General features: G+C 41.6%; 1 protein-coding gene across 15 annotated transcripts in view; it reads left to right on the top strand.

Moving 5' to 3' along the window:
- The window catches only part of baz2ba (bromodomain adjacent to zinc finger domain, 2Ba), a 66,997-nt gene extending 56,597 nt beyond the window's left edge, over positions 1–10,400 (top strand). For 8 of the 15 annotated variants that reach the window (XM_013908500.1, XM_013908502.1, XM_005724142.1 and 5 more), the window contains 16 exons: positions 232–486; positions 854–1,077; positions 2,457–2,531; positions 2,609–2,840; positions 2,933–2,995; positions 3,394–3,538; positions 3,869–4,692; positions 4,787–5,039; positions 5,180–5,335; positions 5,519–5,679; positions 5,784–6,112; positions 7,430–7,565; positions 7,661–7,807; positions 8,318–8,619; positions 9,334–9,477; positions 9,641–10,400. In XM_013908500.1, the coding sequence (XP_013763954.1) occupies positions 232–486; positions 854–1,077; positions 2,457–2,531; positions 2,609–2,840; positions 2,933–2,995; positions 3,394–3,538; positions 3,869–4,692; positions 4,787–5,039; positions 5,180–5,335; positions 5,519–5,679; positions 5,784–6,112; positions 7,430–7,565; positions 7,661–7,807; positions 8,318–8,619; positions 9,334–9,477; positions 9,641–9,797 (3,603 nt within the window). In that variant the 3' untranslated portion in view covers positions 9,798–10,400. The remainder of the gene's footprint in view (positions 1–231; positions 487–853; positions 1,078–2,456; positions 2,532–2,608; positions 2,841–2,932; positions 2,996–3,393; positions 3,539–3,868; positions 4,693–4,786; positions 5,040–5,179; positions 5,336–5,518; positions 5,680–5,783; positions 6,113–7,429; positions 7,566–7,660; positions 7,808–8,317; positions 8,620–9,333; positions 9,478–9,640) is intronic. The other 7 variants (XM_013908504.1, XM_005724148.1, XM_005724151.1 and 4 more) reach the window with 4 other exon arrangements.
- The last annotated feature ends 3,021 nt before the right edge of the window (positions 10,401–13,421 follow it).

Here is a 13,421-nt window from a genome sequence, read left to right on the forward strand (position 1 = left end):
TTATTATTGAGTGGACTGTTTTTCCTGAGACCACGTTACTGAATATTTTTATGTGGAAATGAGCGCCCTCAAGTGGTTAAAATAACATACTGCAAAATACACAAACTAAGCTGTCACTACTATTTTGAGAACATACACATAACATGTGACACACATGTTTTTCTAAGCTTCACTAATCGATCCTAATATGAGAAAAAAGAGTCATAATTTTACTGATATTGCTGCATCCAGGCTCTCCCTGAGTTCTCCAGGATTCCCGGACTCATCCTACCAGGACGTGCCGTGTCGGACTGCCTGATGCTTATGCAGTTCTTGCGAGGCTTTGGAAAGGTTTTGGGACTCGATGTGAACACGGATGTGCCCACGCTGGGAATGCTACAGGAGGGCTTGCTTAATGTGGGGGACAGCATGGGCCAAGTTCAAGACCTTCTGGTCAAACTGCTTTCTCTGGCAGTCTGTGATCCTGGTTTGCCACCTGGACAAAAGGTGAGCTGCGTTTTGAACTGACTGATTCTGCTTTAGGACTGTAGCTGAGACATAATCAAGTTAGTAAATATGATCCATAAGAAACAAAACATTAACAATACCACCATATGTAGCTTTATCATATACATTTAGGACTAACTTTAGGATTATAAAGATCTTGCACAAAGTCATTTAGAATGACTTCAAAATCAGTGTTTTTACACTTGACTTGACATTATTTTAATGCTGATGCCTCCATGCCTCCATGCCTTTACTAGCAATGTGATATTTTTGTTTTTAGGTTAAAGGCTTGGGTACATTTTCATCTATTTAAAAAAATTTTTTATATATATAATTTATTTGCTATCATCAACTTCCCTATCCTTAGACAAAAACCATGCTGGGGGACCACCTGACTAACGTTGGCATCAACAGAGATAATGTCTCCGAGGTGCTGCAGATGTATATGGGAGCCCATTGTGGAAATACAGATCTGGCTCCTTTGGCTCTCAGTTTGAAGACAAAGGCCTTTCAGGCTCACACGCCTGCTCAGAAGGCCTCAATTTTGGGGTTCTTGGCTAATGAGCTGGCCTGCAGCAAAGCTGTCATCAGGTAGGTAACTGACCCCTTTGAGTACTCCACAGTACTGTGCAAAAGTCTTGCACAATACTGTGGAAATACTCCATATTTCACTTCCAAGGAGCCAAGCTTTCTTTTATTTATTTATTTGAGTAGTCTTGAGCAATAATTCTCCAGGGTTTCTAAAAGACTAGCAGCTTATTTTTAGTTAAATGACAAAGGTAACACGCCTTTAATGACATAAAATAGTATTTTTTGCATCAACAAGGTGATCCCCAAACAAACTATCTAAAGAAAATGAACAGTATCTGAAAGTCATATCCTCAAGGAATAGGACCTGAGGGGTGTATCTGGCCTTTCAGTTGATCCATCTATTGTTCACTGAAGCCTCATCAAAAAAGGTCTCAGTGGAAGAGTGGCTGTCAAGAAGCCATTTTTAAGAAAGAGGAATCGGGATAAAATGCTATGGTCTGCCAAATTACACAAGAACTAGACTGAAAATCAGTGTCAACGGGTTTGATGAAGTGATGGTGTTGGTGGGGCCCTTCCCAAAATTGGTGGAATTATGAACACGGAAAAGTATGGTAAGATTTTCATCCATCATGCAGTATCATCAGGAAAGGATGTGATAGGCAGCAGCATAATCTTTGATGACAGTGACACCAAATACACCAGCAATGCAGTAAAAGCATACTTTGGATTGGCCTCCACAGAGCCTGGATCTCAACATTAGTCATTATTGAACAGAGAACAGAACAAAAGGCAACCAACATCCAAAGATTAACTTTGAATGTGTTACAAGAAGCCTGGAGAACTATTCCTAAAGACGACTTAAAGAAATGACAAGAAATCTGCCAAAGAGAGTTCACGCTGTGTTAAAGAATGAATAAACGTGGTCATTCATTAGAATTGTTGTTGCCTCATACACCGTTTTTCTATGTATGTTTGCACATGTTTCAATAGAATAAAAGAAAGAAGACTTTTGCACATTACCATATGTCAGTGTAGGATGTGTCTCTTCCTCTGAGACAAAATTAAAAATCTAACAGTCCTTTTCACCAACCACACACTGGAAAAAATTAGTTAATGCGGTATATGTGGTTTTATTTTGTTTAACGCTGAAATTATATCTGAGCCAGTGATGTTATTTTTTATTGATACGGTGGAGAACAATTAATAAAGCTGCAGCAGGGAGCAGTAATTTGCAGTCCTTTTTATTGTAGGGAAATAATAAAAGTATTAATTTGTGCTCTGGGATACCAGCTGTTATATTAAGCTTTTTTTTGAGCTGTGAATGGTAGCCAGCCCCCATGAACTTTTACTCATTATATTTATTAGTTTCCGAGATTACCTAAAACAATGGATGTACACTGCCACAGCTATAATTAACAGAATTGTGTTTCCTCGTGCAGTGAGATTGACAAGAACCTGGATCAGATGGCAAATATGAGGAAAGACAAGATTATTATGGAGGGAAAACTGAAGAAGTAAGATTTCTTAACCCTAAAAATAATGTTTTTGTTCTCCATACTAGGTCAGACTAAACTCCTGTGTCCTTATACAGGTTGAGAACCATTTATGCCAAACGAACTGGAAAGAGGGAAGCCAGCATGGGTGTGGAAGAGAACCAGTCTGTTGGCACTCCATCCTCGGCCACCAAACGCAAGATGAAACTGGGTGGAGACAGCGAAGATGACGACGACGACGACGATGACAGTGACGACCAACCGGAGGAAGAGGAGGAAGAGGAGGAGGAAGAACTAAAGAAGGTTAGAAAAGTGGAGACATATGATGAGGTAAGGTGATAGAGCCAGCTTCATTATAAGAAGCTAAATGTTTGTGCAGTTGCTCAAAGACATTTCCTGTATTTGTTTGTTCCTTCTATCAGGATGAAGTTGACCATGCTACTAGTGTCGAGGAACTGGAGAAGCAAATAGAAAAAATGGCCAAGGTATGTCTTTCTTGAACACGTTTAAATGCTTTAAAATGCATGAAAATCAGTGTTTGATTGATCCAGTTAATGTGGGATATACTCAAATATACAAAGTGAGATTAAAGAAAAATCTCCTGCTGCAATAGAAGTAATACGTCAGACACCTGCAATGCTAGACTTTGGAATTCAAGCTGCAAAATGGGTCGAAAACTACAATGTGATTTGTACGTTGTGTGAATATTTGTGTTGCCATAGGTCTGTTTACTAATGAAGGCACTAATTAGTTTGATAAATGACCTCATTAGCATCTTATGTGATGCTTCATATGTCGCACAGAAAAAAACAAAAACCGGTAGGGCAGATTTCTTCTGTTTTTGAAGGTCTGTAATTTCCATGTATGTTTTGTACAATTGCAGCAACATCATCAGACCAGAAGAAAGCTGTATGAGATATCCCATTCCCTACGCTCTATGATGTATGGACAGGATCGGTACCGCCGCCGATACTGGGTACTGCCCCACTGTGGAGGGGTCTTCATTGAAGCCATGGAGAGTGGAGAAGGTTGTTGCAGTACACCGCCCACTTTTTTTTTCTGAATACGTATACGCTTCACTTTGCTTATCTGAGAGGATATTTGGAAAATGAATGTGTAATGGTAACATGCTCGGCAAGAAGACAAAGAAAGACCTTTTATAATTCGTGTAGCTGCATGTTCAGCTGTTTTGTTGCCGAGTGAAATACGCAGATAGCATCTGTCAACACTAATAACACAGCTCTGCCTGTCTCCCGAAAGCAAGCGAATTAGTGTAATGTCCAATAATCAGGATCCAGTTTCAGTGTTACAGTAGTTCACTTTCTAACTGGAGTACGTTTTCCTCCTTTTTTCTGCAGCTCCAGAGGAACTGGAGGAGGAGCGACAGAGGAGGAGGAGAGCAGCAGAGGAGGTCAAGGTCAAAGAAGAACCTCAAGAGATTGAGTTGCAGAAGGAGAAACCCACCAACCTTGATGGGCAGAGCACTCGAACACAGGACTTGGAGCAACAGAAAGAGGAGGAGAAGAAACACGAGCGGAAGAAAAACTCCCCGACCCTCTTCTACCAGCAACCAGGCTGTGTAACCAAGCTGTGCGCTCTCAGAGAAGTCAGCAAGGACATTGGTAAAGAATCTGTGAAGGCAGAAGACAAGGAGAGTCCCCATGTGAGACAGAATGGCAGTCCCCTAGGCACTCCTGTTACAACCACTATGTCAGCGTCCTCCCCCACTCACAATACCCTCGAGCCTGCAACAGCGGCAGCAACAGCTCCCTCCATGGTGACTGCTAACGACACAACAAACATCCCTCACCTGGCTTCATCCTCTTTATCTGCCCCGTGCCTGCCAGCTGCACGTGAAAGCCCAGGGAACACTCCTCCAACCTCATCCCCGGCTCCATCGCCACACCTTTCATTCCAAGCAAACGACCAGCTGCTCAGAGTGCTAACAGAAAGGAGCGGGCACTGGTTCAGTCTGCTCCCTCGCAACCCTTGTGACCTCTCCTCCCTCACCACAACACCACCAGGAGCGCCTCGTGTGTCTCCTCAGGCATCCTCCACCCCAGCCAGACCCAAATCCCCACCTCCATCCCCTGCTCTCCCTCTCACCCCTTCTGCTGCCTCAGCCTCTGCCAGCCCACACCACCCAACTGGCATCCTCAGCTACCCACTATCCACCCTGCAGGTGAGAATACTGGCTGGTAAACATGTTGCTATTATATTTCCTTTTGTGCACTACCACCTTCCTCACCCCTCTATTGTCCCTCTTTTCTCCACAGGTTAAGTCAGGTGTCTCTTTGCTAGGAGTTTCTTTCGCAAGCTGGCCCAGTGGAATGATAAGTCCCGGCCTGCCTTTGTGCAGCAGCCCTAGCCCCATGCCAAGTCACTCTGTAGAGGGCAACACAGCAGCAAGTGTCTCCAGTAAAAGTGAATCGCCTTTACCTCGCATTGAGAAAACTTGCTCTATGCCCTCTCCCGCCTTGGAGATGCCCAAATCCCTCGACCACGCCACGCCACGACCCATCCCAGAAGGTGAGCAACACTTGATGTATTATTTTGTATATATATAATGAGATCAGCCAATGCTATCCTTACTTAAGCCCAGTTTGATTTGACTGTAACATGTCTTAACTGAACAAAACATCTTCTTTCTTTCACACCCGTGTGCTCAGAGATGCTGACAGGTTGGTGGCGGGTGTCTGACATCGAAGAGCTCAGGGCTCTTGTCAATGCTCTCCACAGCCGAGGAATCAGAGAGAAGGCCCTCCAGAGACAAATGCAGAAATACATGGAGATCATCCCCCAGGTCTGCACCAAACACAGAGACGGTAAGTCTGGAAACAGCTCCTCTGAGCACATAATGATGTGCCTCAGATTCATTCATGCTTAGAAGCGTTTCCTTATAATCCCACAATAAATTGCTAATACTGTATCAGTGAGGTTTATTGAAGTTTATATGAACAACTGTCTTTCACTGCCTAACCCATGTGTCTGCTGTGTAATTTATCTAGTGGCCATGATTGAGCTCCATGAGTTGGAGGAGAGCCAGGTCAGTGTGGAGTCGGTGCGGGGCTGGTGTGTTGAGGAGCAAGCAATGGAAATGGACATCGCTATACTGCAGCAGGTTGAGGAACTGGAGAGGAAGGTCACCGCAGCCAGCCTGCAGGTTAAGGTGAAATAGTAACACACTAGCACAAATATTTCTACATATTTTGTTTGTGAAATTTATGTTTTTTTTAGAGGCCAATAAACTCAACAGCTCATTTCCTCTCACAGGGCTGGACGTACCCGGACCCTCAGTCTGAGCGTGAGGACCTGGTGTACTACGAGCACAAGCCCCTGACCAAATCCACGGCCTCGGCGACAAACACGGGAGACAAGGAATCCAAGGAGCATCTGGAGGAGCGGGGAGAGAAGGGCGGGGTGATGCGTCACCCGGACAACCCGCTGGACATTGCAGTGACACGTCTGGCTGATCTGGAGCGCAACATCGAGAGAAGGTACCTGAGGAGCCCCTTAGGTACCACCATTCAGATCAGGCTGGATAATGTGGGTACGGTCACTGTCCCTGCCCCCGCCCCATCTACTAGTGCTGACAGGGAAGGGTAGGTCATTTCTCCAACCAGCTCCCCACTCTCCCACTAAGACCCTTTCCTCTCTCTATGTGTGCTTTTTTTGTTTCCCATATTACTCAAAGGGTGAGGGTCTTTGCTGATTTCACAGCAGATTTTTGTGGTTGCCTGTTGCTTTTTTTTTATTTTGTTTTTTTTTTCCTTTTTGTCTTGTGCAGCTTTTTGTGTGGGAGGGGCTCCACTCACTGCCATTTCCCCCCCCTAAAGTCATCTGCATGGTGTTGTGCATCAGCAACCTCAGTTATAGGCTTACTTACAGCTCCTGCTATTCAGCATACACTTACCCTTCCTGCATGAGCGTCCCCCTTAACATGATAAAAAAAACGTGTGTACCTCTCCCCAGCACTCTATACTCCCAAAAACGTCATGCCTGTCTCTGCCCAGATGGAGCTTTTTACAGCATCTGGTTCAACTGACACAGTTTACTACAAACCCATTTTCATAAAAAGTTGTGTGGACTTTAAATAAAAACAAAATGCCGTGTTTTGAAACTCATTAAAAAGAATTTGTTTAGTTAAAAACGGAACATGTTAAATGTCGAGAAACTGATAAATTCACATTTTGAAACTTGTCTGTTTTCTTAATTTTTTTCTACACCTTTCCATTTTTGCTTGACATAAAGTTTAGCTTTGTTTCAGGCCCACCAAATGTTTTCAGCGGGTGACAGGTGTGGATTGTAGTAGCCAGGATCTTACTACAGATTGATTCTGAGCTGTGAAATAAGCAAACCGTTCCCTGAGAATGACACACTGCCAGCATTTGTTGCTCTAAATTGTGTGCATTTTCCCTAGCATTAATGGCGCCCATACCATAAGACGTTGGGTAGGTCTTACCCTCTTTAGCCTGCAGTCAGTGATTTCTGACTTTCAAATTAAGATTTGTCACACCAGAGACCAGTTTTGTACTTTGCCTCAGTCCATCTTGAATGACTTCTTAGAGACTCAGCCTCACATCAGCGCTCTTTTCACTACTGAACCTAACGACGCTTTACAGCGTCTCGCACACAGTCTTTGTCCTGTCTCAACTTTTTTAAAAACATGTTGCTGGCATCAAATTCAAAAATGACCATAGAGCTTAAAATAAACAGTAAAATGCTGTGATCATGCCCCTGAACGTTATAAACACGAGCTTAAAATTATTTGCAAGTCACTGCATTTTGTTTTTATTCACATTTTACACAGCAGCCTTAGTTTTATTGGTTACGGGTTGTAGTTTGTGTGTAAATAACCCCACACGTTCCCATATGTGTATCTATTTTGATTCTCATAACCTTCCCTTAAATTCCCTCAGCAGCGAGGAGGAGGTGGCCCACGGTATGAAAGTGTGGAGGAAGGCCCTGAGCGAAGTGCGCAGCGCCGCCCAGCTGGCCATGTGTATCCAGCAACTGCAGAAGTCCATTGCCTGGGAGAGGTCGATAATGAAAGTGGTAAGAGAATAAAAGAACAGCCTGTGTCCACAATGTTAATTGAAAACTATTAGGAAAGTTTGTACTTGTTTTTAATGGACGCACTTATTTTGTAGTACTGTCAGATTTGCAAGAAGGGGGATAATGAGGACCTCCTCCTGCTGTGTGATGGCTGTGACAAAGGCTGCCACACTTACTGTCACAAACCCAAGATCACCAGCATCCCAGAAGGAGACTGGTACTGCCCGGCCTGCATATCCAAGGTATCTGAACCTTTTATTACTTATGATTTTTTTTTAATGTGCATTTTTTTAGACTCATCTCAGGACTTATTTTACTCCTGTTTTGTAAAGTTGATGGTAGAAAGGCAAGAAGAAAAAGGACACATTGTAGAGTATATCTTGTGCATCTAAACCGCAAGGACACGTGCTCGCTCAAAGAAATCTCATCAACTGCTCCTCCCCTAGAGTTTTATTGCTTGCTCTTCACTTTTATTGTCTGCAGCATGGATTTATCCCATTAAGTGACAGTAAAACTCATAAGTCATACTCATACTGATACAAGCTGAGTAACGATTTTTAACGCAGGCTTTAAAGAATTTGTGTTGATGCAGATGTGGTCAGCAAAGGGACTAAATATTATTGCTTGTCTAAGATATGGCAAATTGATATGACATTTTAGGAAAGGACAATATTAGGAGGATGAAACTAAATGGTTCCAGTTTGAATAGCACCCGAACTAAGGAAATGCTGCAATTTTGGGTACTTTTGCAGGCAAGTGGTCCATCCCCCAAAAGCAAAAAGCCTCCAGCCAAACCAGTAGCATCTAGTGGGGGGAGTAGCAAGAAGGGCGGAGAGGCAAAGAAGAATGGAAAGCAGGCCGGTAACGGGGAAGTGTCGGAGGATGACTCAGCAAGTGCCAGCAGTACGCCCAAAAAAGGAGCAAAAGACACCAGCAGGAAGAGGAAAACGGAGGAGAGTTTACCTGCTCTAACGACATCCAATCAGGAGACTACTGGGTGTGTGAAGCGAGCCAAGACGGCTCGAGACAACAACAGGGACCTGGGATTATGCAGGTATGTCTCCATGGCATGTTTGCACTTGTCTCTCTGTGTCATTTTCTTCTCAGTAGTTGCACAGTAATTTCCACCTGCTACAAAGCTGTATGGAAAGGTTGGAGGATGTATTTTACATTTTCTGTTGTGTTTAAAACCACAAAACCTCAGATCAACGTTTACTTGCAGTATTTCATTCCTGGAATTTTTCAGCACAAAGTCAGCTTCTCTTTTGTTTTTTAGCGGTTTTATTAGCTCATAAAACCCTAAAGATTATGAGTTAAATGCAAACTTTAAACCTCCATGGACATATTTTTGACCAGCAGCAGAAACAAACTGTAACTGGTTAGGAAATGCTGTTTACACAACCACTTAGGGCAAAGCAGCACTATCTTAGCTTTCTTTTACCTCAACTTTCAGCCTACTCAGCTTTCTGGGGAAATATCTGATTCTCCAGCTGTTAATGCTTCACTGTTCACCAGCTAGTCCTAGCTTTGAGTACCATAAACCCAAAACAATGATTTAAAAGAAACTTCCAGTATTCAGGCACAATGGGAGCCTCGTTCACACACTTCACCCACATGTAACCGATCCCTTGTCAATCCAGAAATATTGGTTATAGCTGCTTAAACATAAGAGGAAATTATGAAAGAAAGCTTTTCTGTGTTACACACAAAGCTTATATTTACACAAAGTCATGGCCAGAGTTTAACTGTGTGTTTGTGTGTCCTACAGAGTACTCCTTGCTGAGTTGGAGCGGCATCAGGATGCATGGCCTTTTCTCACACCTGTCAACCTGAAATCGGTGCCTGGCTACAGGAAGGTCATCAAGAAACCGATGGACTTCTCCACCATACGTGAGAAGCTTGTGAGCAGCCAGTGAGTTCCCATCGCTTCTCTCGGTTCTTTTTTCTGCTAAAAGCCTCACGCAGAAGTTAAAGCAAGACCAGTGTTTTCAGTTTTGTTTAGTTTTTTCAGGAATTATGTGATGTGTCTGCTGTTCTCTCTAACCTGAATATGTCTTTCTTTTTTTAAATTTCAGGTATCAAAACCTGGAGACGTTCATCATCGATGTCAACTTGGTCTTTGATAACTGTGAAAAATTCAATGAAGACAATTCAGACATTGGTCGAGCTGGTCATAACATGAGGAAGTTCTTTGAGAAGCGCTGGACTGAGCTTCTGAAACAAACAAACTAAAACAAATAAAAAAAACACTTAAGATTTAAAAAAAAAAAAAAGTCTGTTCAGACTCTTCTCCAATACACCCATTCAACTTTTCGTACCGGAGCACCAGGTGTTACTTTTTATTTTGTGATGGAGAACGTGGCTTTGCAGGATGGTAGAAGAAGAAGCCAACTCCTTAATAAGGAACCTGTGGTGTGCTTAGGAGAGGTGTCACCTTGAAAAATAAAAAGTTGTTTAGGTGCACTGGATTTATTACAACAGGGATGAAAGCCCCAAAGAGTCCCAGAGAAATGGGGTGTCATAGTGCAATACCATTCCCTGTCTCAGAACACTGCACTGAATGAATCCTCAAAAATGTCAATGATGTGTCTGCGCTAGAATACTTTCCACTACTTGTAAATAGTTTGTTTTTGTTTATTTGGGTTTTTTTGTTCGTTTGTTATTTAATCGTATTATAGTGAATGTATTTAATTTTGTAATAATTATTTATGAATCAAGGTCCACTTCATTTTCTATGAAAAAGGAGGAATCAGCCGAACTGCTTTGACTTCTGAAAAGGAATGTGTTATTGTGTTATAATTTTTTTCTCTCTCTCTCTCCCAAATATCAAACAAAGCCAAGACAAAAAAAAAGAAAAGGAAAAAAGAAAAAAAAGAGCTGTTTACACTGTTCAGTGCTTTGGGGCATCGGAGGACTGTATTCAATTGTTCGATCTGTAAAACTGCATTTATTTACAGCAACTGCAGAGGAACAGTTAGGCTGTGGTGATTCATGTGTATATACTGTTTATTAATGTCTATATTATGTCTTGTTTGGAACAATGTGTAAAAATTGTTTAAGAATATTAAGATATTGTTTATGCCTTAGAATGATTGTAGCATTCTATTTTAGTGAACGTGATGAAAACATTATCATAAATATTGTTTGTACAGTATATACATATCCTCTGCAAACACTGTGGTATCCTTAATCTTGGTAGTGCCTACCCTTCCAACAGGGGCATGTAGGGGATGTTATCGTTTTTAGTTTTCATTCTTTATGATAATTATTTTTTTATATGATTTCAATCCAACAAGGCCTCCAAAGTTGGACAGTGACACAGAAATCATTCCTCCCCATAAATAATAATAACTAAAAAGAGAAAAAAAGGAACAACAAGCATTCAGTTATGCTTCCATGATACATTTCCTCACAATCTGCCACAATACAAGGACCTAAGGCCATTTTTAACCACTGTGTTGAACCTTGCTGTGTGTTGTGGCCTGATGGAGGCAGCTAGATTTTTTTGTACCCAAGTCAAAAGTACTTGAAGTTACTTTATTTAAGATATTGTGGAATAAAAGTATCATTCTTTTGTAGGAGCTTTATTTTTCACTAGTGTGTGGCACGGACCTATTAAAAGGATGTTTTTCAACGTAAGTGACTCAAACTGGTTTCATTTCAAGTCCGACCTGCAGCTGTAGAAGTGCGGTTTAACTCTTTATTCTGTCAAAGTGCGAGTCATATGTAAAGTTGCACGTGTGACCGGATTAAAGAGAAATTTATTTTGTTTGTGCTTTTAGCTAAATATCTGCAATTGTACTTTACATCGTGTTAAATGCCTCTTTCATGACCAGACTGTAAAATGTTTTCAGGATCCTGAGAAGCTGCTCTGAAACATACATTTTTCAAGGATCTCAGAAACGGTGTCTCAAAAATGAATTCAACTTAACATCTGTAAATTAACAATAAAATCCAGAAAGAGCAGATCCTTATTTGTCTCATCGAGTGGCAGATTGTCATGATCCAAGCAGCCAGGAACACACAGGCACAAATGTAATCTTCAAAAAAATGGGTTTTATTATACCCCCAAAAAGGACAAGACGATTACAAAAATTCAAAATAACAAAAAATAAAGTTTTTAAGAATCAAGTGGGCCCATAAAAGAGGTTAACTTAACAGAACGCTACTCAAAAGTCACTTAACAAAAACATAACTCAACAAACTGACCTGTCCAAATGAGAAACAGCTCCAGTTATATAGCAAATGAATAAACCATTATATACACCAAAGGTGAAAACTAAAGAGATAACAGCTAACCATCATTCAAGAAGAACCCCATTCCCCCTGCATAATCACAATAGATGGTCCAGTCCACTTTATTGGCTTCTGCATTTAAACCAGCTCCACCCTCAGCCTCCTCTTTCAGCCAAACCAGGAAGGACTGGAGCGGAGGTCAGGTAACTCAGAAAGAGCAGAAATATAATCAATATAACATACCTATATAAAATAACAAACAAAGCAAAGTCTATGCCATCATTTGGGCTATAGCTTAGTGCTGTCATGCATTACAGGTAAACTCAAAATATCAAATTAGTTAACTTATGATCACAGAAGCTTTAGAGCATAACGTAAACATAAGACAAAAGACCAAATGAATATTACCCAAGTATCTCAGTTGTGTGGTTGCATGCATCCATCACACAGATCATAAAATGAAGACCGTTAATAAAAAGGAAAGTTAAGTGTGCCGTACACAGCTGGCAAGTGCAAGTTTAGCAAGTGCCTATTCCCAAGGTTTCTATACATTTTATTCTTGTAGGGAAAATATTAATCATGAACCCTGCCGCACGCTACAGTATGTATAGCCTGAGGCACTACACAGTTTAGACGCATACAGTTAGGTCCATAAGCATGTTGTTAATGACGTGTTTTGTAGTTTTACCTCTGTACATTACCAAACTCCAGATGTGACTTTCAGCTTTAATTCAAAAGGTTGTACAAAGGTTTTTACATTTAGTGCTGCGTAATTACAGCCATTTTTATACACAAGCCTTCATTGTCCCATGCTCGAAAGTAATTGAGCAATTGACTGGTAACCAGTTTTCATAGCACTGTGAAGCCCATTCCCTCCTTTTCTTTTTTCTTTCTTTCTTTTAATATTTATTTATTTTGAGGACAAATTAAGCAGATAAAAGATCTAGAACTGATTCAAAATTTTAAATTTGCATTTGGTGGTTGTTCACTGAAACTCTCAATTTGAGGTCCAGACCCAGTGGCGGTCCTAGCCTGTTTGGCGCCCTGGGCGAACACTCCCTGACAAAGATGAGGTCTTAGTGAAGAGAAAGTATTAGTAGCTACATCAACGCTGACCACTCTGTGAGTGGATGTCTTAAAAAGACATCCACTCACAGAGTCAGTGTCACAGGTCACTGGGAAATCCACTGCCGCTGATTTCGCTGTAACCTACAAAACAGGGTTTGATGCTTTAAAATTGGACTAACTTGTCAGCACCATTTAATTCAGCATTCCTGTGATTTTGGAGAATAAATGAATACCTGGCTGTCCATTGAGATGGCCGTAACTTGAACCGTTTGCCGGTGTGGTTTGATTGGAATGTAGTAGATGGCCACCTCTGCTGTCAGCGTAGTCTGTGCAGCGACGTTTTTCCGGTGGAAAGCCATTGTCATCTTCAAAGTCTCTGTCAGAGTGGTGTCGCTTGCAGCTCTCCCCTTCCTCTCTGCTTCTGTTTCTGTGGCTCCAAGCTTAACCCCATATTATTTTCAAACAAAATCTAGCTTAAAACAAACACATTTCCTTCTGTTTTCATTAAAGGATCGAGAGAAAGATGGCAATACTCACCCACTCTCACGGTGT

Source organism: Pundamilia nyererei, unplaced genomic scaffold, assembly GCF_000239375.1.
Source record: "Pundamilia nyererei isolate P.nyererei 1_Seehausen unplaced genomic scaffold, PunNye1.0 scaffold00011, whole genome shotgun sequence".
Classification (NCBI taxonomy): domain Eukaryota; kingdom Metazoa; phylum Chordata; class Actinopteri; order Cichliformes; family Cichlidae; genus Pundamilia; species Pundamilia nyererei.